Here is a 27,037-nt window from a genome sequence, read left to right on the forward strand (position 1 = left end):
CACTGCTCGTTCCACCACAGAGAATAAAAAATATATTATTATTAAAAAAACAGAAGCGAGGAAAAGTAAAGGGAAACAGCAGCAGCGGCGGACGAGGAGGACGAGGAGGATGAGGTCAGTCGATCTTCACGGCGGCGTAGATCTTTCGTATGAACATGTAAGCGGCGTAAAAGCCGATGGTCCCTGTGAGCAGCCAGAAGGACAGAACCATGAGCGCCGTGTAACCGAAGTACAGCAGCGACGGGATGAACTCCACAATGTCCAGCTGAGGAGACAGAAGACAGAGGAGACACGTCACACACAGATGCTATTAATCCCACAATGCAAAAAATGACCCTAAAACTACCTGGACACTTAGAGCCGACTCACTTTGCACCTGTAACTGACAAAACTGTCCATGAGATCATCACAGTCTGAGTTCATCTACAGCTGCTCCATGTGTGACCTCCAGATTTATAAAGTCTGAGCTGAACAGTTTGTTAGCATCACTCACATAGTTAAAGCTTCAATCTGGAACATTCCCAATGTCTTTGACAAATGCAGTCATGAAGCCTCTGCTAAAGAAGAGCAGAGGTCAGGGGGAGGGGCAGTACTGAGTCATGACCGGCCCGTCTCTGATCTGACATTCTGGGACTAAGTTCTTTCACAGATTTCCTCTTAATAAACGACATTAGATGTTTTTCAGGTTTTAGAGCTCGTCACACTGAGACTGCTGTTGTCATGGTGACTGAGACTGCTGTTGTCATGGTGACTGAGACTGCTGTTGTCATGGTGACTGAGACTGCTGTTGTCATGGTGACTGAGTCTGCTGTTGTCATGGTGACTGAGACTGCTGTTGTCATGGTGACTGAGACTGCTGTTGTCATGGTGACTGAGTCTGCTGTTGTCAGAGTGACTGAGACTCCTGTTGTCATGGTGACAGTCTGCTGTTGTCATGGTGACAAATGACATCCTCCTGAACACTGACACGGGCAAAGCCTCAGTCTTAATTCTGTTGATCTGATGCTGCTTTTGACACTGTCCATCATGGGACCCTCTTACAGAGACTAGAAGACAGGGTGGGACCCTCTTTTACAGAGACTAGAGGACAGGGTGGGACCCTCTTACAGAGACTAGAGGACAGGGTGGGACCCTCTTTTACAGAGACTAGAGGACAGGGTGGGACCCTCTTACAGAGACTAGAGGACAGGGTGGGACCCTCTTACAGAGACTAGAGGACAGGGTGGGACCCTCTTACAGAGACTAGAGGACAGGGTGGGACCCTCTTACAGAGACTAGAGGACAGGGTCGGCATCACAGGCCCCGCCCTAAACTGGTTAAGGTCCTATCTGGAAGACAGGAAGTACTTTGTGTCTCAGACCACATGCCCCTGACTGTGGAGTGCCAAGGGTCAGTTCTGGGACCCCTTCTGTTCTCTACATGCTGCCATTAGGTCAGGGACCGGCCTCCTGCTGGTGCCAGAGTCAGGACTAAACATGGAGCGGCCTCCTGCTGGTGCCAGAGTCAGGACTAAACATGGACCAGCCTCCTGCTGGTGCCAGAGTCCGGTAACGGGCTGAACTGAAATAACCTTTTTATTTGTATTGTTTTATAAATCCAGATTATGACTGAACAGATGGATCTGGCCTGTCACTGTTTCCACTTTTGAGATGAACCAGACTCTTCTCTTTCAGTGAAGCAGGAAGTAGAAACTCTAAAGTGGCACAGTGAAGCTCCAGTCGTTACCTTGTTGATGAAGTAGAAAATGGCATAAATCAGAACATAAAAGGCTGATCCTCCTGAAACGAGGAACGTCCTCCACCACCAGCGATAATCCTGAAACACAAACGGCTCAGGATGAGAGACTCTGAGAGACTGGTCCGGGCCTGAACTGGGCCTGGGCCTGGTCTGGAGACTCGTACCTCGGCGCAGAGCTGGAAATACACCATGACGATGCTGATCTGAGAACACGACACCACCAGAATGATGAAGACCAGGAACAGGAACCCAAACAGATAGTAGAACTGGTTCTCCCAGATGGCCTGCACAGAACGCCACAAAGTGTTAAAGAACGATTTCACACAAGCTCCAATCCTGAACCTGAACCTGAGAGAACCTAAACCAAAGTGTGGCGACGGTGAAGACCGTTTGAGACCTGACCGCGTCCTGACACGCGTCCCGACACGCGCGTCCCGACACGCGCGTCCCGACACGCGCGTCCTGACACGCGTCCCGACACGCGTGTCCTGACACGCGTCCCGACACGCGTGTCCTGACACGCGTCCCGACACGCGTGTCCTGACCGCGTCCCGACACGCGTGTCCTGACCGCGTCCCGACACGCGTGTCCTGACCGCGTCCCGACACGCGTGTCCTGACCGCGTCCCGACACGCGTGTCCTGACCGCGTCCCGACACGCGAGTCCTGACACGCGAGTCCTGACCGCGTCCTGACGCGCGAGTCCTGACCGTGTCCTGACGCGCGTGTCCTGATACGCGCGTCCTGACACGCGCGTCCTGACACGCGCGTCCTGACACGCGCGTCCTGATCGCGCGTCCTGACCGCGCGTCCTGATACGCGCGTCCTGACACGCGCGTCCTGACACGCGCGTCCTGACACGCGCGTCCTGACACGCGCGTCCTGACACGCGCGTCCTGATCGCGTGTCCTGATCGCGTGTCCTGACCGCGCGTCCTATACGTGCGTCCTATACGCGTGTCCTGACCGCGCGTCCTGATACGCGCGTCCTGATCGCGCGTCCTGACCGCGCGTCCTGATACGCGCGTCCTGACACGCGCGTCCTGACACGCGCGTCCTGATCGCGCGTCCTGATACGCGCGTCCTGACACGCGCGTCCTGACACGCGCGTCCTGACACGCGCGTCCTGACACGCGCGTCCTGACACGCGCGTCCTGACACGCGCGTCCTGATCGCGTGTCCTGACCGCGCGTCCTATACGCGCGTCCTGATACGCGTGTCCTGACCGCGTGTCCTGATACGCGTGTCCTGAACTCACGCTGAAGATGAAGAAGAGCTCGATGAACATGGCTCCAAATGGCAGGATGCCGGCCATCAGGATCCTGGGGGACACAAACAGAAGCATCGTGATCCAAGCGGCTTCTCATTGGCCGCGTTGCCGGGAGGCGGAGCTCGCACTCACCCCACAAACTTGTTCATGTACCAGCGCTGCTCGGGGACCTGGCGAGGGATCTGATTGGTCCGGACCGGGTTGTCGTACGGCTGCTTCCGGAAGCCGAAGTAGTATCCCAGATACACCAGGGGCATGGAGATCCCGAACCACATGCAGAGCAGCGCCAGCATCGTGGTGAAGGGCACCTGAGGGACACAAGTCACACTGTTTCACGCCGCCCGTCGCCATGACAACCTGCATCTGTATGTGTGCTGGGCCAACGCTGGGAGAGGAAGCCAATACATCGGATTAACTCGTGTTTTTAAAAGTGAAAAATTCTCGCCTCCTCTTATCCTCCTCTTATCCTCCTCTTATCCTCCTCTTATCCTCCTCTTATCCTCCTCTTATCCTCCTCTTATCCTCCTCTTATCCTCCTCTTATCCTCCTCTTATCCTCCTCTTATCCTCCTCTTATCCTCGTTCACCTGCTGCAGCGGTGATTGTCAAGGCCACTGTGGCGGCTCAGAATCACAGCCACATCTGCGTCCCTCTGCCCCAGGGCCACTGTGGCGGCTCAGGTTTCACTCACCGCTCCGGACGAATGCTCTCCCCAGATGAAGCAGTTGAGAACGAAGCAGATGGCGAACACCACAGCGGGGTACAGCGTCGCCGTCTGCAGGACAAACAGGGAACTGTTTAGGAAGTGTGTTTGTGTGTATAAGAGTGTGTGCGAGTGTGCGTGCGAGTGTGCGTGTCTGCGTGCGAGTGTGCGTGTCTGCGTGCGAGTGTGCGTGTCTGTGTGCGAGTGTGCGTGTCTGTGTGCGAGTGTGTGTTTCTGTGTGCGTGTCTGTGTGCGAGTGTGCGTTTCTGTGTGCGTGTCTGTGTGCGAGTCTGCGTGCGAGTGTGCGTGTCTGCGTGCGAGTGTGCGTGCGTGCGTGTCTGTGTGCGAGTCTGCGTGCGAGTGTGCGTGTCTGCGTGCGAGTGTGCGTGTCTGCGTGCGTGTCTGCGTGCGAGTGTGTGTGTGTCTGTGTGCGAGTGTGTCTGTGTGCGAGTGTGCGTGTCTGCGTGCGAGTCTGCGTGCGAGTGTGCGTGTCTTCGTGCGAGTGTGCGTGTCTGTGTGCGAGTGTGCGTGTCTGCGTGCGAGTGTGCGTGCGAGTGTGCGTGTCTGCGTGCGAGTGTGCGTGTCTGCGTGCGAGTGTGCGTTTCTGTGTGCGTGTCTGTGTGCGAGTCTGCGTGCGAGTGTGCGTGTCTGCGTGCGAGTGTGCGTGCGAGTGTGCGTGTCTGTGTGCGAGTCTGCGTGCGAGTGTGCGTGTCTGCGTGCGAGTGTGTGTGTGTGAGTCTGCGTGCGAGTGTGCGTGTCTTCGTGCGAGTGTGCGTGTCTGTGTGCGAGTGTGCGTGTCTGCGTGCGAGTGTGCGTGTCTGTGTGCGAGTCTGCGTGCGAGTGTGCGTGTCTGTGTGCGAGTGTGCGTGTGTGCGTGTCTGCGTGCGAGTGTGCGTGTCTGTGTGCGTGTCTGTGTGCAAGTGTGCGTGTCTGCGTGCGAGTGTGCGTGTCTGAGTGCGAGTGTGCGTGTCTGCGTGCGAGTGTGCGTGTCTGTGTGCGAGTGTGCGTGTCTGTGTGCGAGTTTGCGTGTGTGTGCGAGTGTGCGTTTCTGTGTGCGTGTCTGTGTGCGAGTGTGTCTGTGTGCGAGTGTGCGTGTCTGTGTGCGAGTGTGCGTGTCTGCGTGCGAGTGTGTGTGTGTCTGTGTGCGAGTGTGTCTGTGTGCGAGTGTGCGTGTCTGTGTGCGAGTCTGCGTGCGAGTGTGCGAGTCTGCGTGCGAGTGTGCGTGTCTTCGTGCGAGTGTGCGTGTCTGTGTGCAAGTGTGCATGTCTGCGTGCGAGTGTGCAAGTGTGCGTGTCTGCGTGCGTGTCTGTGTGCAAGTGTGCGTGTCTGCGTGCGAGTGTGCGTGTCTGCGTGCGAGTGTGCGTGTCTGCGTGCGAGTGTGCGTGTCTGCGTGCGAGTGTGCGTGTCTGCGTGCGAGTGTGCGTGTCTGCGTGCGAGTGTGCGTGTCTGCGTGCGAGTGTGCGTGTCTGCGTGCGAGCGAGTGTGCGTGTCTGTGTGCGAGTGTGCGTGTCTGCGTGCGTGTCTGCGTGCGTGCGAGTGTGCGTGTCTGTGTGCGAGTGTGCGTGTCTGTGTGCGAGTGTGCGTGTCTGTGTGCGAGTGTGCGTGTCTGTGTGCGAGTGTGCGTGTCTGTGTGCGAGTGTGCGTTTCTGTGTGCGTGTCTGTGTGCGAGTGTGCGTGTCTGCGTGCGAGTGTGCGTGCGAGTGTGCGTGTCTGCGTGCGAGTGTGTGTGTGTCTGCGTGCGAGTGTGTGTGTGTCTGCGTGCGAGTGTGTGTGTGTCTGCGTGCGAGTGTGCGTGTGTCTGCGTGCGAGTGTGCGTGTCTGTGTGCGAGTGTGCGTGCGAGTGTGCGTGTCTTCGTGCGAGTGTGCGTGTCTTCGTGCGAGTGTGCGTGTCTGCGTGCGAGTGTGCGTGTCTGCGTGCGAGTGTGCGTGTCTGCGTGCGTGTCTGCGTGCGAGTGTGCGTGTCTGTGTGCGTGTCTGCGTGCGAGTGTGCGTGTCTGCGTGCGAGTGTGCGTGTCTGCGTGCGAGTGTGCGTGTCTGCGTGCGAGTGTGCGTGTCTGCGAGCGAGTGTGCGTGCGAGTGTGCATGTCTGTGTGCGAGTCTGCGTGTCTGTGTGCGAGTCTTGCGTGCGAGTGTGCGTGCGAGTGTGCGTGTCTGCGTGCGAGTGTGCGTGTCTGCGTGCGAGTGTGCGTGTCTGCGTGCGAGTCTGCGTGCAAGTGTGTGCGAGTCTGCGTGCAAGTGTGTGTGTGTCTGCGTGCGAGTGTGCGTGCGAGTCTGCGTGCGAGTGTGCGTGTCTGCGTGCGAGTGTGCGTGTCTGCGTGCGAGTGTGCGTGTCTGCGTGCGAGTGTGCGTGTCTGCGTGCGAGTGTGCGTGTCTGCGTGCGAGTGTGCGTGTCTGCGTGCGAGTGTGCGTGTCTGCGTGCGAGTGTGCGTGTCTGCGTGCGTGTCTGCGTGCGAGTGTGCGTGTCTGCGTGCGAGTGTGCGTGTCTGCGTGCGAGTGTGCGTGTCTGCGTGCGAGTGTGCGTGTCTGCGTGCGAGTGTGCGTGTCTGCGTGCGAGTGTGCTTGTCTGCGTGCGAGTGTGCGTGCGAGTGTGCGTGTCTGTGTGCGAGTGTGCGTGTCTGTGCGTGTCTGTGTGCGCGTCTGTGTGCGCGTCTGTGTGCGAGTGTGTGCGTCTTTGTGCGAGTGTGTGCGTCTGTGTGCGAGTGTGTGCGTCTGTGCGCGTCTGTGCGCGTCTGTGCGCGAGTGTGCGCGTCTGTGCGCGAGTGTGCGCGTCTGTGTGCGAGTGTGTGCGTCTTTGTGCGTCTGTGTGCGCGTCTGTGCGTCTGTGTGCGAGTCTGTGTGCGCGTCTGTGTGCGAGTGTGCGCGTCTGTGTGCGTCTGTGTGCGAGTCTGTGTGTGAGTGTGTGCGTCTTTGTGCGAGTGTGCGTGTCTGTATGCGTCTTTGTGCGAGTGTGCGTGTGTTCTGGAGGCTCACACAGAAGGCTCCTTTCCTCCACCGATGTCCTTTCAGTGTGCGGTAAAGTCGACCAGCGAAGTACCCTCCGAACACGCTAGAGGGCGCACAAAGCAGCAGTTTAAAGTCATAAAGGACCAGACACAGACACAAACACAAACAGACAGACAGGATTCTCACCCCATGAACATGAAGAGGAAGCAGGACGTGGTCATGAGAGCGCCTCTGCTGGAGGGAGACAACATCCCCAACATGGCAACAACTGCGAGAAACAAACATGTCCGTTACAGCCGGCCACACGTCACAGGCTCCGCCCACTCAAACTAACGCTCCTTTAAACGTTTGTGCGTGTGTATGACCATCACGAGTATTGTAACAGAACAAAGTATTAGTTCTTGAAATAAGTCTGTATAATCACATAGAAAAACATTTAAACATTGCCAAATAGAACAGGAGCCAGGGTTTCTCAGGAGAGTTTGCGTCCATGTCCTGGTGTTCCACCCCGAGACAGCAGGGGACGACGGCGGCAGCTTCAAACACCCATAATGATACGATTTAACCATCAAGGGGATTTACACGGACGTTAAAGGTCTAATCTGGCATTAAGTCTGATGTCGTCTGATCTCTGAAGCTAAACGGCGCAATTATCTGGTTATTATTCTTTACAGATGTTTTTGTCCCATTGATTTATGATTTTTTCAACACAATAGTTCAGGTCAAAAGGTCATCCACAGCCTGAGCGTGTGGATAGTTCAGGTTAGAGGTCGTCCACAGCCTGAGCGTGTGGTGTAAGGGTCAAAGGTCGTCCACAGCCTGAGCGTGCGGCGTAAGGGTCAAAGGTCATCCACAGCCTGAGCGGGTGGTGTAAGGGTCAAAGGTCGTCCACAGCCTGAGCGTGCGGCGTAAGGGTCAAAGGTCATCCACAGCCTGAGCGGGTGGTGTAAGGGTCAAAGGTCGTCCACAGCCTGAGCGTGTGGATAGTTCAAGTTAAAGGTCGTGTGGCGTAAGGGTCAAAGGTCGTGTGGCGTAAGGGTCAGTTGTCCACAGCCTGAGCGTGTGGATAGTTCAGGTCAAAGGTTGTGTAGCGTAAGGGTCAAAGGTCGTGTGGTGTAAGGGTCAAAGTCGTCCACAGCCTGAGTATGTGGATAGTTCAGTGGAGTGTGTCGCGTTTTCAGAGCTGTTTGTTCTAAGAGCCTTTTACCGATTAATCCACGAATTATACACACTATTTACACATCATATACACAAAGGTGAGCGTTTGATTTCTCCGCAAACAATCCGGAGCCTCAAACCGCTCACTTTTCAGTATTTCGTGGATTAAAAGCCCTCCTCACTCTCTAGCTCCAGCCTGAACTAGCCTAGCGTAGCCTAGCCGCTAGCGTCATGGCTGGATCTACCTTTACCTGTTTGAGCTGTCATATGTCGAGTCAGAACCCTGGCTCCTTCTCTGATGACAGGTGCGTGAAGTGCAGTGTAGTGGTAGTTTTGGAGGCCAGGGTTACGGAGTTAGAAGCGCGGATCCGCTGTTTAGAGGAGCTTAAGTCCAGTTATAGTTCGGTTTTAGCGCGAGGGCTACCGGACCGCGCTCCAGGGCGTAGCATTAGCATTAGCAGTAGCAGTAAGGCCGAGGACTAGACCAGGAACAGAATAGGGACCAATTTGTGACAGTTCGGAGGGGACAAGGCGCTAAACGCCGAACCTCAGAGCGCCGTGAGCTTCACGTCTATAATAGGTTTTCTCCCCTCAGCGATCACACGCCCGCTGAACACACGAGAGAAACTCTTGTAATCGGGAGTTCTATTGTTAGAGACGTGAAGCTGCCAGCTGCTAGCGTTAGGTGTTACCCGGGGGCCAGAATGGGTGACATCGAAGGAAACCTTAGGATCTTAAAGCAGAGTAGGACCCGTTTCCGGCGAGTCGTGGTTCACGCAGGCGGTAACGACGCCCGGCGGAGACAATCAGAGGTGCTCAAAGTTCAAGTAGCCGCGGTGTGTGACCTAGCGAAGTCGATGTCAGACACTGTAATATTTTCAGGTCCCCTGCCCAATCGGATCAATGCTGAATTGTACAGCCTCTTTCAGCATCAACAACTGGTTATCCAGATGGTGCCCTCAAAACAACGTTGTCTTTATTGATAACTGGAGTGCGTTTTGGGGGAAAGCCCGGGCTCATACGCAGGGATGGCATCCATCCGACTTCGGAGGGTACATCCCTATTAGTTCGGAATTTGACCGATAGTCTTAGTCGTGTTAAGTGACCATCTAGGGATGAGCCCCAGGTGCAGAGCAGCAGTTCAAGACGCTCCTCTGTCGCTGAACTCTCGCCCGCTCTGTTACATGTGAAGTGTTCAGATTCAAGACAGATAGAGACTGTGTGTGTCCCTCGTGTCCCTCGTGTCCCTCGTACAAATAATGCCAAAAAGTCACATCTCAGAAAAAATATTTCAGGCGTCAGACCAAATAACTTAAGGAAAATAACAATCACAAATGACACAAATGAATAAACACGTAAAATGTGGACTGCTAAACATTAGAGCAATTTCCTCCAAATCGCTCTTAGTTAATGAATTAATTAGTGACTATAACATAGATCTTCTAGCTCTAACTGAAACGTGGCTTCAACAAGACGACTACGTCAGACTAAATGAGTCCACCCCACCCACCCATGTAACCCCACCCACCCATGTTAACCCCACCCACCCATGTTAACCCCACCCACCCATGTTAACCCCACCCACCCATGTTAACCCCACCCACCCATGTTAACCCCACCCACCCATGTTAACCCCACCCACCCATGTTAACCCCACCCACCAATGTTAACCCCACCCACCCATGTTAACTTTCAGACCTCCAGGAGCACAGGCCGAGGTGGTGGTGTGGCAGTGATCTCACACTCAAGCCTACTCATGAGCCCTAAAATTAACAATGCATTTCACTCATTTGAAAGCCTTATGCTGTCAATCAAATATGAAAAACCAAAAGGAGTTTTGTTCATAGTTATCTACCGACCCCCTGGTCCCTACTCAGAGTTTTTAACAGAGTTTTCTGACTTTATATCAAACTTAGTGTTAGCCTGGGATGAAATAGTTATAGCTGGAGCCTTTAATATCCACGTGAACATGAGTGATGACTCTCTCAGTAATGCCTTCAGCGCCTTGTTAGACAGCATTGGTTTCACTCAGAATGTAAATAAAGCGACTCACACTCACAAGAACACTCTGGATCTTGTCCTAACGTATGGAACAGAGATTAGTGACCTCAGTGTCCTCCCTCAAAACTCTATATTGTCAGATCATTTCATAATTACCTTTCAGTTTATTCTTAAAGATCATCCAGTCCTACAAAATAAAGTTATAATGAAAAGGACAATATCTGAAAAATCTATCTCAAAATTCAAAGAAATAATAGAGCCAATATTCAGTGACATGTCATGTGATCGTGTCATGTGATCGTGTCATGTGATCGTGTCATGTGATCGTGTCATGTGACCGTGTCATGTGACCGTGTCATGTGACCGTGTCATGTGTTCGTGTCATGTGATCGTGTCATGTGACCGTGTCATGTGATCGCGTCATGTGACCGCGTCATGTGATCGCGTCATGTGACCGCGTCATGTGATCGCGTCATGTGACCGCGTCATGTGACCGCGTCATGTGACCGCGTCATGTGACCGCGTCATGTGACCGTGTCATGTGACCGTGTCATGTGATCGTGTCATGTGACCGTGTCATGTGATCGTGTCATGTGATCGTGTCATGTGATCGTGTCATGTGATCGTGTCATGTGACCGTGTCATGTGACCGTGTCATGTGATCATGTCATGTGATCATGTCATGTGATCGTGTCATGTGATCGTGTCATGTGATCATTAGGCAACATTATCAGAAAGCATGGCATTAACTTCCACTGCTATGCAGACGACACTCAGCTGTATTTATCAATGAAACCTGATCAGAGCGATCAAGTAGACAGACTTAGTGCTTGTGTGAAGGAGATAAAAACCTGGATGACACTAAACTACCTGCTTCTTAACCCTGAAAAAACTGAGGTCATTGTGCTTGGCCCTAAGCATCTACGAGACGCTCTATCTGAGCAGATAGTCACACTGGACAATGTCAGTGTAGCCTCCAGTTCTACTGTAAGAAACCTCAGAGTCTTATTTGACCAGGAGCTCTCATTTAAAGCTCATATAAATCAAGCTTGTAAAACAGCCTATTTCCATTTGCGCAACAAGAGCCAAAATCAGAAGAATTCTGCCTAAAAGTGATGCCGAAAAACTTATCCATGCATTTGTAACGACTAGATTAGACTACTGTAACTCCCTGCTTGCAGCGTGTCCTAAAAGCTCCATAAAAAGCTTTCAACTGGTTCAAAATGCAGCAGCAAGATTACTAACAGGAACAAAAAGAAGAGAGCACATTACGCCAGTGCTGAAGTCTCTTCACTGGCTCCTGTCGAGTCTAGAATCAAATTCAAAATTCTACTCTTGACCTACAAAGCCATAAATGACATGGCCCCATCCTACCTCAAAGATGCTATAGAACCATATCATCCAAACAGAGCTCTTCGCTCTCAGAATGCCAGCCTTCTGGTGGTGCCAAGAGTCTCTAAAAGTACTGTAGGAGGTAGAGCGTTTAGCTACCAAGCTCCTGTGTTATGGAATCAGCTCCCGACCCATGTTAAATATGCTGACACAGTCTCTTCATTTAAGTCCAGGCTTAAAACGTTCCTCTTCGAAATCGCTTATGGTCAGAGTAGTTAGGAACAGAAAGATAAACCCACAGCTTCAGCTACGCTGCCCTAGGAGTAACTGTGCTGGGGGAAGTATGACAGCTTGAGCACTATCCTCTTCTTCTGACTACTTATGCTATCAAACAATATTTATTTTTTAATTCCACTTGCAAACTGTTCACCGCCTTCTTTTCTTTCTCTCACTCCTGAGGACCTGTGGACCCAGATGTCCCTCCCCTGGTGAAGTGTCCCTGCCCTGTGTGGACGGTCCCTCTTCTGCCTGAAGAGTGGCTCCAGCTCCAGTCTCCTCGTGTCCGTCTGTCCGTCTGTGAGAGTCGGATCTCTCCTTCACTGGAACTCCTCCAGGTTTCTACGCTTTTTTCCCAAAGAGGTTTTTTTTGTAGTTTTTCCTGCAGAAGGAGAGTCTAAGGACAGAGGACCCTGGGACATCGTCCCTCGCCACCACAGACATTGTCTGACTTCATCGCCACCACAGACATTGTTGATTCATTTCTCCCTGTGGCCCTCAGAGGCAACTGTTGTTGTGATTTTGGGCCTTACAAAAATAAACTGATTTGATTTGATTTGATTCAGGTCAAAGGTTGTGTGGCGTAAGGGTCAAAGTCGTCCACAGCCTGGGCGTGTGGATAGTTCAGGTTAGAGGTCGTCCACAGCCTGAGCGTGTGGTGTAAGGGTCAAAGGTCGTGTGGTGTAAAGGTCACACTCACAGATGACGATGAGGATCATGCAGAAGAGCTGAATCCCCGAGCCCAGGAGAGAGCTGAGGATCATGGGATACTGAGGCGGTCTGAAGACGTCTCCGTGAACGTTCTTCCATCCAGACTCCTCCATCGTGTCCTCCTGAGACAAGGACACACGGGGTTAGAAGGACAATCACCGCCGCAGCAGGTGGAGAAGAAGACGAGATGATGAGAAGAAGAGAATAAGAAAATAAAGACGAGATAAAGGCGAGAACAAGATGAGAATAAAGAGTGGAGGGTTCCAGAGTAGAAAAAGCTTCAGTTGTTTCATCCGGACTCTTTTTCTAAAAACATCCGAGAACTCAGATATTTATCCTACTTAGAGTAGGATATTATCAGGAGCCTCCTGATAATATCCTGTCTGATTAAAGTTTGACCTGAAACTTATCTTCTTTGTTACCCAGCATGTCTGTAATGGGACATATACATCCTGTTGTTAGCTGCTGCAGCTCCTCATCACTGATGACCAGAGCTGATGTATTACTTATATAAATGCTGTTGAATATTACGAGTAAACTGAACCTTAAAGCATCGTTTCTCTTTAATGTTGGTGTTTCTTGAACAGTTTGTCTCTTTAACTCTTTCTCTTCATCTTTTGTCCTGCTCAGAATCTTCTCTGTCTTTGATCCAGTGCTTTGTGTCTTTAAGATGAAGCTGCACGACGCTCTGTGGTCCTGAACTCCAGTGTCTGACGTGTGAGAGAGCCTCTGGTGCAGTGGCTCTTTAGTCTCACTATGTGGCTCTTTAGTCTCACTATGTGGCTCTTTAGTCTCACTATGTGGCTCTTTAGTCTCACTATGTGGCTCTTTAGTCTCACTATGTGGCTCTTTAGTCTCACTATGTGGCTCTTTAGTCTCACTATGTGGCTCTTTAGTCTCACTATGTGGCTCTCTTTAGTCTCACTATGTGGCTCTCTTTAGTCTCACTATGTGGCTCTCTTTAGTCTCACTATGTGGCTCTCTTTAGTCTCACTATGTGGCTCTCTTTAGTCTCACTATGTGGCTCTCTTTAGTCTCACTATGTGGCTCTTTAGTCTCACTATGTGGCTCTCTTTAGTCTCACTATGTGGCTCTTTAGTCTCACTATGTGGCTCTTTAGTCTCACTATGTGGCTCTTTAGTCTCACTATGTGGCTCTTTAGTCTCACTATGTGGCTCTTTAGTCTCACTATGTGGCTCTTTAGTCTCACTATGTGGCTCTTTAGTCTCACTATGTGGCTCTTTAGTCTCACTATGTGGCTCTTTAGTCTCACTATGTGGCTCTTTAGTCTCACTATGTGGCTCTTTAGTCTCACTATGTGGCTCTTTAGTCTCACTATGTGGCTCTTTAGTCTCACTATGTGGCTCTTTAGTCTCACTATGTGGCTCTTTAGTCTCACTATGTGGCTCTTTAGTCTCACTATGTGGCTCTTTAGTCTCACTATGTGGCTCTTTGGACACTCACGATGTCGTCTTCTCGGTTGTAGTTGGCGATGTCCTTCCTGAGCGTCCGGATGATGATCATGCTGAGAATACCTGCAACAGACGCAGCCTGAAGCATCGGCTCTTAACCCCATTTGAAGTGCAGGAGACAAGTCAACTGACCCGAGAGGAAGAAGACCACCACCACCGAGTTCACGATGGAGAACCAGTGGATCTGAACGTCGCTCATGGTCAGGTAAGTGTCCCAGCGAGACGCCCACTTGATCTCGCTCTCCTGGAACAGACGAGACGTTTCAGTTTAGAACGTTCAGATTTATAAATACTATTACTAAAGAAATACTGCTTCAATTCTAGTATTTGGCCAGGTTTTGGTTGATTCTTTCTATTCTGTGATACTTTCCATGTGTTTGTACAAAAGGGACAGAAGTCTTTTATTGTCTCCCACGACAAGACAAGGACTCGTGATCTTCATTATCATCACGAGCACTTTTCTGTCAAATATAGACTATTTAATCAATCATTTCATTCGATTCGTGTCATTGTTTAAGAATCAAGTGCAGACACGTCCGGCCCAAGGCTTTAGGAATGTTCTGACCTCAACTGGACACCGAGACTCTAAGGGGACAAAAGAGCGCTTTTCTCCTTTAGGACTTTAAACTCTGTTGAAAAGCGTGGCTATCACACTGTCTGTCGGGAGAGACACTCTGTCTGTCGGGAGAGACACTCTGTCTGTCGGGAGAGACACTCTGTCTGTCGGGAGAGACACTCTGTCTGTCGGGAGAGACACTCTGTCTGTCGGGAGAGACACTCTGTCTGTCGGGAGAGACACTCTGTCTGTCGGGAGAGACACTCTGTCTGTCGGGAGAGACACTCTGTCTGTCGGGAGAGACACTCTGTCTGTCGGGAGAGACACTCTGTCTGTCGGGAGAGACACTCTGTCTGTCGGGAGAGACACTCTGTCTGTCGGGAGAGACACTCTGTCTGTCGGGAGAGACACTCTGTCTGTCGGGAGAGACACTCTGTCGGGAGAGACACTCTGTCCGGGAGAGACACTCTGTCCGGGAGAGACACTCTGTCCGGGAGAGACACTCTGTCCGGGAGAGACACTCTGTCTGTCGGGAGAGAGACTCCGTCCGGGAGAGACTCTGTCGGGAGCAGAAGGGGTACACACTGACCTCCCAGCGCACAGAGTAGGTGAAGAGGACCTCGTTTTCTTTGCTGGGGTCGATCTCCTGAGGAACTGAACCGCTGGCCTCTGGTAACGTGCACGCCTTTGCACTTTCATCCGCTTTCAAATCTGACAAGACAAAAGACAAAAGAGCGTGAGCGACGTCGTCTTCATTTCCATCAGGATGTCTGGACTGGTGTGTGGCGCCCTCTGCTGACCACAGCGCCATCAAGAGAAAAAACAGAAAACCACGGACAAGATTAAAGACTTAGTATCGCCACGAGATCAGTCTGGGACGCCGTTTAAACTTTATGAGACCGTTTGGTTAGAGGGCAATAGTAGATTAACGTGTGCGGCTGTGCCCGCGTGCGGCTGTGTTCTTGAGCCGTTAGAAGATCTGAACAATCGCGTTTCCGTCACCAACATGAGATCCAACTTAAACCACGTGTTTTCAATATGAGTCACGTGTGCGCCCTCTAGTGGCACAACACTGCATCACTAGAACACATGTCGTACCCCCTCTAGTGGCACAACACTGCATCACTAGAACACATGTCGTACCCCCTCTAGTGGCACAACACTGCATCACTAGAACACATGTCGTACCCCCTCTAGTGGCACAACACTGCATCACTAGAACACATGTCGTACCCCCTCTAGTGGCACAACACTGCATCACTAGAACACATGTCGTACCCCCTCTAGTGGCACAACACTGCATCACTAGAACACATGTCGTACCCCCTCTAGTGGCACATCGCTGCATCACTAGAACACATGTCGTACCCCCTCTAGTGGCACATCGCTGCATCACTAGAACACATGTCGTACCCCCTCTAGTGGCACAACACTGCATCACTAGAACACATGTCGTACCCCCTCTAGTGGCACATCGCTGCATCACTAGAACACATGTCGTACCCCCTCTAGTGGCACATCGCTGCATCACTAGAACACATGTCGTACCCCCTCTAGTGGCACAACACTGCATCACTAGAACACATGTCGTACCCCCTCTAGTGGCACATCGCTGCATCACTAGAACACATGTCGTACCCCCTCTAGTGGCACATCGCTGCATCACTAGAACACATGTCGTACCCCCTCTAGTGGCACATCGCTGCATCACTAGAACACATGTCGTACCCCCTCTAGTGGCACAACACTGCATCACTAGAACACATGTCGTACCCCCTCTAGTGGCACAACACTGCATCACTAGAACACATGTCGTACCCCCTCTAGTGGCACATCGCTGCATCACTAGAACACATGTCGTACCCCCTCTAGTGGCACAACACTGCATCACTAGAACACATGTCGTACCCCCTCTAGTGGCACAACGCTGCATCACTAGAACACATGTCGTACCCCCTCTAGTGGCACATCGCTGCATCACTAGAACACATGTCGTACCCCCTCTAGTGGCACAACACTGCATCACTAGAACACATGTCGTACCCCCTCTAGTGGCACAACACTGCATCACTAGAACACATGTCGTACCCCCTCTAGTGGCACAACACTGCATCACTAGAACACATGTCGTACCCCCTCTAGTGGCACATCGCTGCATCACTAGAACACATGTCGTACCCCCTCTAGTGGCACATCGCTGCATCACTAGAACACATGTCGTACCCCCTCTAGTGGCACAACACTGCATCACTAGAACACATGTCGTACCCCCTCTAGTGGCACATCGCTGCATCACTAGAACACATGTCGTACCCCCTCTAGTGGCACATCGCTGCATCACTAGAACACATGTCGTACCCCCTCTAGTGGCACATCGCTGCATCACTAGAACACATGTCGTACCCCCTCTAGTGGCACAACACTGCATCACTAGAACACATGTCGTACCCCCTCTAGTGGCACAACACTGCATCACTAGAACACATGTCGTACCCCCTCTAGTGGCACAACGCTGCATCACTAGAACACATGTCGTACCCCCTCTAGTGGCACATCGCTGCATCACTAGAACACATGTCGTACCCCCTCTAGTGGCACATCGCTGCATCACTAGAACACATGTCGTACCCCCTCTAGTGGCACATCGCTGCATCACTAGAACACATGTCGTACCCCCTCTAGTGGCACATCGCTGCATCACTAGAACACATGTCGTACCCCCTCTAGTGGCACATCGCTGCATCACTAGAACACATGTCGTACCCCCTCTAGTGGCACATCGCTGCATCACTAGAACACATGTCGTACCCCCTCTAGTGGCACATCGCTGCATCACTAGAACACATGTCGTACCCCCTCTAGTGGCACATCGCTGCATCACTAGAACACATGTCGTACCCCCTCTAGTGGCACATCGCTGCATCACTAGAACACATGTCGTACCCCCTCTAGTGGCACATCGCTGCATCACTAGAACACATGTCGTACCCCCTCTAGTGGCACATCGCTGCATCACTAGAACACATGTCGTACCCCCTCTAGTGGCACATCGCTGCATCACTAGAACACATGTCGTACCCCCTCTAGTGGCACATCGCTGCATCACTAGAACACATGTCGTACCCTCGACTTTGACGCTCTGGGGCACGACCTCGAAGCGCACCACTCTGTAGCTGTGAGTGTCGCCTTCCTCCATCTTCTCTCTGTGGAAGTACAGGATGAACGACAGGTGGTTGTGCAGGTAGTACTGCAAAAGACACACAAATACTGTTAGAGTACACAGATTCTTCATGATTACACTGAGGCTGTGGAGAAAACAAACTATTTATGTAAGAAAATAACACAAATCGAGTTGTTTCTAAAGTGAGTTTATTCTGACACTGTATTTTAAAAGTTGCAAAGTGCAGTTTTGGTCAAAATAATCAATCACAAATAACGTCCATAAAATACTTGCTGCAAACAGGAAGCTGAGGCCGTGGATATAAATGACTGTATTCATGTTTTGAGCTTATGTTGGAGACATTATACTTAAAGCTTCACTACGCAACTTTCCTGGCTGCACCTCCTGCTCGTCTCCATGGAGAAGTTGTTTAATTAAACAACTTTGATTTCATAAAGGAGATAACCTGAACACAGTGTGGAACATTCTTCTACACCCGACACATTAAGGCTTCATTTCTGTGTGACCTTTGACCTGTGCCTCACCTTGTCGTTGTCGACGAAGCCGATCCTGTATCCGTGCTCGAACTGAATATCTTTGGCCTCTTTCTTGTCGTCTTCTGCAGTTTCTCTGTTTGGATAATACTCCAAACGTGTGGCAACCGGAAGATTATCTGCAATTCTGGAAATACAAGAAAACACTGTCATAGACACGCCCACAAAACACTGTCAGAGACACGCCCACAAAACACTGTCATAGACACGCCCACAAAACACTGTCATAGACACGCCCACAAAACACTGTCAGAGACACGCCCACAAAACACTGTCATAGACACGCCCACAAAACACTGTCAGAGACACGCCCACAAAACACTGTCATAGACACGCCCACAAAACACTGTCAGAGACACGCCCACAAAACACTGTCAGACACTGGTTCACACTGCACGGGCCACAGCACCACACGGGCCACACCACCACACGGGCCACACCACCACACGGGCCACACCACCACACGGGCCACACCACCACACGGGCCACACCACCACACGGGCCACACCACCACACGGGCCACAGCACCACACGGGCCACACCACCACACGGGCCACCACACGGGCCACACCACCACACGGGCCACACCACCACACGGGCCACACCACCACACGGGCCACACCACCACACGGGCCACAGCACCACACGGGCCACAGCACCACACGGGCCACAGCACCACACGGGCCACACCACCACACGGGCCACACCACCACACGGGCCACAGCACCACACGGGCCACAGCACCACACGGGCCACACCACCACACGGGCCACAGCACCACACGGGCCACAGCACCACACGGGCCACAGCACCACACGGGCCACAGCACCACACGGGCCACAGCACCACACGGGCCACAGCACCACACGGGCCACAGCACCACACGGGCCACAGCACCACACGGGCCACAGCACCACACGGGCCACAGCACCACACGGGCCACAGCACCACACGGGCCACAGCACCACACGGGCCACAGCACCACACGGGCCACAGCACCACACGGGCCACAGCACCACACGGGCCACAGCACCACACGGGCCACAGCACCACACGGGCCACAGCACCACACGGGCCACAGCACCACACGGGCCACAGCACCACACGGGCCACAGCACCACACGGGCCACAGCACCACACGGGCCACAGCACACTGGTCATCACTCACAGGTGGACGTAGTACTCCTCCTTGATGCGCTCAGCGAACAGTTTGCTCTCGTCCACGCTCAGCTTCTTCTTCGGACAAACCAGCTCACACTTTTTGTCGCTGGTCATCTGGACGTTGTACAAAGTGTTGACAATTCGATCGCCGCGTAAAACCTCTCCTAGAAAACACAGACGCGGCGACGACGTCACAGACGCGACGAGCTCTTTCAAGGTTTATAAGGCTCCGTTTGTTAAGACTTTTAAATAAAATGCAAATGTGACTAATTTAAATAAATGTTCATGTGTCATGTTCATACGTGTTCATGTGTGCAGATCATACGTGTTCATGTGTCTTGTTCATACGTGTTCATGTGTCATGATCATACATGATCATACGTGTTCATGTGTCTTGTTCATACGTGTTCATGTGTGCAGATCATACGTGTTCATGTGTCTTGTTCATACGTGTTCATGTGTCATGATCATACATGATCATACGTGTTCATGTGTCTTGTTCATACGTGTTCATGTGTCTTGTTCATACGTGTTCATGTGTCATGTTCATACGTGTTCATGTGTCATGTTCATACGTGTTCATGTGTCATGATCATACGTGTTCATGTGTCATGTTCATACGTGTTCATGTGTCATGATCATACATGATCATACGTGTTCATGTGTGCAGATCATACGTGTTCATGTGTCTTGTTCATACGTGTTCATGTGTCTTGTTCATACGTGTTCATGTGTCTTGTTCATACGTGTTCATGTGTCATGATCATACATGATCATATGTGTTCATGTGTCATGATCATATGTGTTCATGTGTCATGATCATACGTGTTCATGTGTCATGATCATACGTGTCCATGTGTCATGATCATACGTGTCCATGTGTCATGATCATACGTGTTCGTGTCATGATCATACGTGTTCGTGTCATGATCATACGTGTTCGTGTCATGATCATACGTGATCATATGTGTTCATGTGTCATGATCATACGTGTTCATGTGTCATGATCATACGTGTTCATGTGTCATGATCATACGTGTCCATGTGTCATGATCATACGTGTTCATGTGTCATGATCATACGTGTTCATGTGTCATGATCATACGTGTTCATGTGTCATGATCATACGTGTCCATGTGTCATGATCATACGTGTCCATGTGTCATGATCATACGTGTCCATGTGTCATGATCATACGTGTTCATGTGTCATGATCATACGTGTTCATGTGTCATGATCATACGTGTTCATGTGTCATGATCATACGTGTTCATGTGTCATGATCATACGTGTTCATGTGTCATGATCATACGTGTTCATGTGTCATGATCATACGTGTTCATGTGTCATGATCATACGTGTTCATGTGTCATGATCATACGTGTCCATGTGTCATGATCATACGTGTTCATGTGTCATGATCATACGCGTCCATGTGTCATGATCATACGTGTTCATGTGTCATGATCATACGTGTTCATGTGTCATGATCATACGTGTTCATGTGTCATGATCATACGTGTTCATGTGTCATGATCATACGTGTTCATGTGTCATGATCATACGTGTTCATGTGTCATGATCATACGTGTTCATGTGTCATGATCATACGTGTTCATGTGTCATGATCATACGTGTTCATGTGTCATGATCATACCCAGGTTCTCTCCTTTGTACACGACCTGCTCTGGGACACAGAAAGGCAGAGAGTAGAACTCAAAGGGCAGCTGAGTCCTGGAGCTGGTCAGCTTCACCGCCTGGAAACACACACCAAGTTTAATACTGAGTCATCAACGCAACGTCCGGCAGCGTTTGGAGCCAACCTCGCTAAAGTGATGTAAGAAAAGCAGCAAAACGACGCCACAACAGCAGCAGACAACATAAACGTTATCCTTGTTTTAATGAGTCAAATGAACCCTGAAGAGGAATGTCAGGTGTATATCCACAATGCCACGCCCACATATCCACAGAGCGACGCCCACATATCCACAGAGCGACGCCCACATATCCACAGAGCGACGCCCACACTCATCTTTCCAGCGAGTGAGAACACGTGACTGTCGGACTCACGTGTCACGGGAATAAAAATAAACTGTATTTGGACAAAGAAAGTCATGGGGTGGGAGCATCATGTTTCACACGTGTGGATAAACCCGGATGTCTCACCTTGATGTCGACGCTCTCGCCCTCCCTGAAGTCTCGAGGAGCCACTCCGGGGACGTAAAAGGGCCTCACAGCGGGCAGCAGGGCCAGCAGCAGCAGCAAGGCCCACCACGAGTCCTGACCACAGACCGGACACAATCACAACTTCACCAACTCCGTCACAATAACAGAAAAATATATCACACAAGGCATGAAATGAACTTACTGATGTGTGAGGGGCGTGGCTAAAGTTAGTGTGTGTGAGGGGCGTGGCTAAAGCTAGTGTGTGTGAGGGGCGTGGCTAAAGTTAGTGTGTGTGAGGGGCGTGGCTAAAGCTAGTGTGTGTGAGGGGCGTGGCTTAAGCTAGTGTGTGTGAGGGGCGTGGCTAAAGCAGATTGTGGCTCTTGACAAAGCGAGTGCGGTGCGGCTATAAACAGGAAACAGCTGTTGCTAATGCGCTTTGATAACTTTGCCTTGCTAACGCGCTTTGCGTAGCTAACGCGCTTTGCTAGCTTTGTGTTGCTAATAGAGCTGGGTTGAAAAAAAAAAAAAAAAATCGATTCCGATTTTTAATCGATTCGCATATTAATGACCGATTATCGATTCGTACGTCCAAAGATTGTTTTTTTTTTTACCCTTGACCTTTTCATCAGTCTTCCATCAGTAACTACCAAGACTTGTAAGATTTGCTGTTTAATATTGATATAATACTAGTTTGAATATGTTGCTTCTCTCCACAGCCATTAAGTGAAGGAAACGCTTCAAATACATTTTTCATTTTTAGTAACATTAACCCTCGGGTCGAATAGGAATCGAATCGGATCTGAGAAATCGAAAAAAAAAAAACGATTTTGAAACGTAAAAATCGGAATCGAATCGATTCTTGAAATTTGAATCGAAACCAGCTCTAGTTGCTAAGGCTCCACAAAGTCGCTAGCGTCAGTGGAAACACAGAGCTTTAGCACGAGTCACACGCAGCATCTTCATGGGTGAACCACTTCTGCGTCTTGTGTCCTCCTCTTGTGTCCTCCTCTTGTGTCCTCCTCTTGTGTCCTCCTCTTGTGTCCTCCCCTTGTGTCCTCCCCTTGTGTCCTCCCCTTGTGTCCTCCTCTTGTGTCCTCCCCTTGTGTCCTCCCCTTGTGTCCTCCCCTTGTGTCCTCCCCTTGTGTCCTCCCCTTGTGTCCTCCCCTTGTGTCCTCCCCTTGTGTCCTCCCCTTGTGTCCTCCCCTTGTGTCCTCCCCTTGTGTCCTCCCCTTGTGTCCTCCCCTTGTGTCCTCCTCTTGTGTCCTCCTCTTGTGTCCTCCTCTTGTGTCCTCCTCTTGTGTCCTCCTCTTGTGTCCTCCTCTTGTGTCCTCGTCTTGTGTCCTCCTCTTGTGTCCTCCTCTTGTGTCCTCCTCTTGTGTCCTCCTCTTGTGTCCTCCTCTTGTGTCCTCCCCTTGTGTCCTCCTCTTGTGTCCTCCTCTTGTGTCCTCCTCTTGTGTCCTCCCCTTGTGTCCTCCCCTTGTGTCCTCCCCTTGTGTCCTCCCCTTGTGTCCTCCCCTTGTGTCCTCGTCTTGTGTCCTCGTCTTGTGTCCTCGTCTTGTGTCCTCGTCTTGTGTCCTCCCCTTGTGTCCTCCCCTTGTGTCCTCCCCTTGTGTCCTCCTCTTGTGTCCTCCTCTTGTGTCCTCCTCTTGTGTCCTCCTCTTGTGTCCTCCTCTTGTGTCCTCCTCTTGTGTCCTCCTCTTGTGTCCTCCCCTTGTGTCCTCCCCTTGTGTCCTCCCCTTGTGTCCTCCCCTTGTGTCCTCCCCTTGTGTCCTCCTCTTGTGTCCTCGTCTTGTGTCCTCGTCTTGTGTCCTCGTCTTGTGTCCTCGTCTTGTGTCCTCCCCTTGTGTCCTCCCCTTGTGTCCTCCTCTTGTGTCCTCCTCTTGTGTCCTCCTCTTGTGTCCTCCTCTTGTGTCCTCCTCTTGTGTCCTCCTCTTGTGTCCTCACAGTTGAATCAGACACATGTTTAGAGTTCATGACTTCCAGCCAAATGAACCCAGAGGCTCTAAACGTCTTCCTTCCTGTTCAGGGCTGGAGAGCTTTAGTTCTTCAGTCGATTAATCGGTCGATGGAGTCTTAGTCAACCCAGATTTATATTATTCAAGTAATTATTACATAGTATTAGGAAGTATTTACATAGACCAAAGGAGAATGTGTGGTATAAGATGCTTTGGCATTTTATTGTGTTCTTATTTTGTCCACTTCAGGTCAAAGAAGGACAGAGAACGTAAACTTAGAGACTCAAGTTTAGAGTCAACCAAGAATGTCTGATGATCACAACTCTAATCACGACCCTCCTCATCGTGACTCTCGCCTTAACTCTCGCTGTGACTCATCGTGACTCTCGCCTTAACTCTCGCTGTGACTCATCGTGACTCTCGCCTTAACTCTCGCTGTGACTCATCGTGACTCTCGCCTTAACTCTCGCTGTGACTCATCGTGACTCTCGCCTTAACTCTCGCTGTGACTCATCGTGACTCTCGCCTTAACTCTCGCTGTGACTCATCGTGACTCTCGCCTTAACTCTCGCTGTGACTCATCGTGACTCTCGCCTTAACTCTCGCTGTGACTCATCGTGACTCTCGCCTTAACTCTCGCTGTGACTCATCGTGACTCTCGCCTTAACTCTCGCTGTGACTCATCGTGACTCTCGCCTTAACTCTCGCTGTGACTCATCGTGACTCTCGCCTTAACTCTCGCTGTGACTCATCGTGACTCTCGCCTTAACTCTCGCTGTGACTCATCGTGACTCTCGCCTTAACTCTCGCTGTGACTCATCGTGACTCTCGCCTTAACTCTCGCTGTGACTCATCGTGACTCTCGCCTTAACTCTCGCTGTGACTCATCGTGACTCTCGCCTTAACTCTCGCTGTGACTCTCGCCGTGACTCGTCGTGACTCTCGCTGTGACTCATCGTGACTCTCGCCTTAACTCTCGCTGTGACTCATCGTGACTCTCGCCTTAACTCTCGCTGTGACTCATCGTGACTCTCGCCTTAACTCTCGCTGTGACTCATCGTGACTCTCGCCTTAACTCTCGCTGTGACTCATCGTGACTCTCGCCTTAACTCTCGCTGTGACTCATCGTGACTCTCGCCTTAACTCTCGCTGTGACTCATCGTGACTCTCGCCTTAACTCTCGCTGTGACTCATCGTGACTCTCGCCTTAACTCTCGCTGTGACTCATCGTGACTCTCGCCTTAACTCTCGCTGTGACTCATCGTGACTCTCGCCTTAACTCTCGCTGTGACTCATCGTGACTCTCGCCTTAACTCTCGCTGTGACTCATCGTGACTCTCGCCTTAACTCTCGCTGTGACTCATCGTGACTCTCGCCTTAACTCTCGCTGTGACTCATCGTGACTCTCGCCTTAACTCTCGCTGTGACTCATCGTGACTCTCGCCTTAACTCTCGCTGTGACTCTCGCCGTGACTCGTCGTGACTCTCGCTGTGACTCATCGTGACTCTCGCCTTAACTCTCGCTGTGACTCATCGTGACTCTCGCCTTAACTCTCGCTGTGACTCATCGTGACTCTCGCCTTAACTCTCGCTGTGACTCATCGTGACTCTCGCCTTAACTCTCGCTGTGACTCATCGTGACTCTCGCCTTAACTCTCGCTGTGACTCATCGTGACTCTCGCCTTAACTCTCGCTGTGACTCATCGTGACTCTCGCCTTAACTCTCGCTGTGACTCATCGTGACTCTCGCCTTAACTCTCGCTGTGACTCTCGCCGTGACTCGCCGTGACTCTCGCTGTGACTCATCGTGACTCTCGCCGTGACCCTCGTCGTGACTCTCGCCGTGACGTGTCGACTAAAACAGAACGCTAGTCGTGTTTGTCTAAGTGTCATGTTTGTCTGGAGCACACAGACTCTAAAACACAAAGACCTTTTATAACAAAAGGCCGAGACATTATTAAATAAAAATGTCATAAACGAATATTGAATAGTTTGTGATGTTTCTGTGACAATAGTTTAACCATTTTAAAACAAATAAAGAGAATCTCATCTTTATTCAAAATCTACTCATAAAATGTTCCTTCTGCGCAGAACAAACAGACTTTACACACGACACAAACTCCTCTAAAGAGGCTAAAATCACTAAACGTGATACGATAATATCACTGCACATGTGATTTATCAATGTTTAAGTCATTTAACAACAGTATTTCACATTTGAACAGAACAAAAACACATGTCCAGACTTTGATATTAAAGCAGAATTATAGTGGGAATATCTGTGTCCTTTACATGACACAAGTACTCATGTCTCAAAGTAGTGTCATAATTATGTAGATTAAGTAAAAACTATTGTGTGTGAACATTTATGAGTGTCTAGTAAAAGTCAAAGTGTGTTTTAAATGTGCTTGAATCCAGTGTTAAATGTGCTTAAATCCAGTGTTAAATGTGCTTAAATCCAGTGTTAAATGTGCTTAAATCCAGTGTTAAATGTGCTTAAATCCAGTGTTAAATGTGCTTAAATCCAGTGTTAAATGTGCTTGAATCCAGTGTTAAATGTGCTTAAATCCAGTGTTAAATGTGCTTGCATCCAGTGTTAAATGTGCTTAAATCCAGTGTTAAATGTGCTTAAATCCAGTGTTAAAATGTGCTTAAATCCAGTGTTAAAATGTGCTTAAATCCAGTGTTAAATGTGCTTAAATCCAGTGTTAAATGTGCTTGAATCCAGTGTTAAATGTGCTTAAATCCAGTGTTAAAATGTGCTTAAATCCAGTGTTAAATGTGCTTAAATCCAGTGTTAAATGTGCTTAAATCCAGTGTTAAATGTGCTTAAATCCAGTGTTAAATGTGCTTAAATCCAGTGTTAAAATGTGCTTAAATCCAGTGTTAAATGTGCTTAAATCCAGTGTTAAAATGTGCTTAAATCCAGTGTTAAATGTGCTTAAATCCAGTGTTAAATGTGCTTAAATCCAGTGTTAAATGTGCTTGAATCCAGTGTTAAATGTGCTTAAATCCAGTGTTAAATGTGCTTAAATCCAGTGTTAAATGTGCTTAAATCCAGTGTTAAATGTGCTTGAATCCAGTGTTAAATGTGCTTAAATCCAGTGTTAAATGTGCTTAAATCCAGTGTTAAATGTGCTTGAATCCAGTGTTAAATGTGCTTAAATCCAGTGTTAAATGTGCTTAAATCCAGTGTTAAATGTGCTTAGAGCAGCTGTGATGTCTCTCACGCTTTCACTGACATATTGTGACTTTAATACAGTACATACATACAATATATACATGCAGTATATACAGACACATATGCATCATGTTCTTCTTGTTTTTTGGCTGCAGAGCTGAACATAAAGTGATTTAAATCGTGACAAAAGCTCATTTCTGGTGTAAACACGGCTCTGACACTTTCGCTCACTGTTAGCTTGATGCTAACTCACAGCGGCAACATCCGCAAACCGACGGCTCCAAACCGGGACAAAGAGCGCGCTGCGGCGGATGAACGCGCCCGGTACAGCCCGGTACAGCCCGGTGGCGTTTGGACCGAGCTGCTGCCGGTGGATAACGGGGAGTTTGGCGTAAAAATCGCGCAGTTTTCGGGCCGAACAGTTGAAGAAAGAGTTGTTTCACTCACCATCCTCGCGGCCGCCATCTTGAATACGTGTCATGCGTGACGTCAGAGGAAGGAAGTCAAGTCAAGGAAATGAAATGATTTATAATTCAAACTAAATGTCTGAATGTCCCATAAAAGAGACTCATGTGTTTGTTACAAACCCATAGTCAGGCTAATAGTTTTAATTTCTGTACAGAAAAAATAAATACAAACTGTATTAGGCCTGAAAATATAATAAAAATATAAATAAGGGCTGTCCGGTCCCTGTATGACCGGAG

The 27,037-nt window shown here is 50.2% G+C and overlaps 1 protein-coding gene across 1 annotated transcript; it reads right to left on the reverse strand.

Annotated features, from left to right (window-relative positions):
• Window positions 1–26,832, reverse strand: tm9sf4 (transmembrane 9 superfamily protein member 4). The gene is made up of 18 exons (XM_072459503.1): window positions 26,781–26,832; window positions 21,198–21,311; window positions 20,689–20,788; window positions 19,039–19,195; window positions 17,862–17,997; window positions 17,280–17,403; window positions 14,746–14,867; window positions 13,733–13,844; window positions 13,593–13,663; window positions 12,118–12,250; window positions 6,837–6,918; window positions 6,678–6,753; window positions 3,696–3,779; window positions 3,138–3,313; window positions 2,994–3,057; window positions 1,902–2,021; window positions 1,726–1,815; window positions 1–265 (listed from the first exon to the last, which is right to left on the reverse strand). Exons 1-18 carry the CDS (start codon window positions 26,796–26,798, stop codon window positions 116–118), a joined length of 1,929 nt encoding a protein of 642 aa, XP_072315604.1. The 5' UTR covers window positions 26,799–26,832; the 3' UTR covers window positions 1–115.
• Window positions 26,833–27,037: the final 205 nt, after the last annotated feature.

The sequence above is a fragment of the Eucyclogobius newberryi genome, unplaced genomic scaffold (genome assembly GCF_026437365.1).
Source record: "Eucyclogobius newberryi isolate DKJ021-1_F unplaced genomic scaffold, fEucNew1.0.hap1 SCAF_228, whole genome shotgun sequence".
Classification (NCBI taxonomy): domain Eukaryota; kingdom Metazoa; phylum Chordata; class Actinopteri; order Gobiiformes; family Gobiidae; genus Eucyclogobius; species Eucyclogobius newberryi.

Excerpts from the sequence above, each read along its gene's own strand:
- tm9sf4 (XM_072459503.1), bottom strand. Across the intron at positions 3,780-6,677 it reads GGAGGAAAGGAGCCTTCTGT|ACGGCGACGCTGTACCCCGC; the intron begins GTGAGCCTCCAG and ends TTTGTCCTGCAG. Across the intron at positions 1,816-1,901 it reads ATTTCCAGCTCTGCGCCGAG|GATTATCGCTGGTGGTGGAG; the intron begins GTACGAGTCTCC and ends TTTGTGTTTCAG.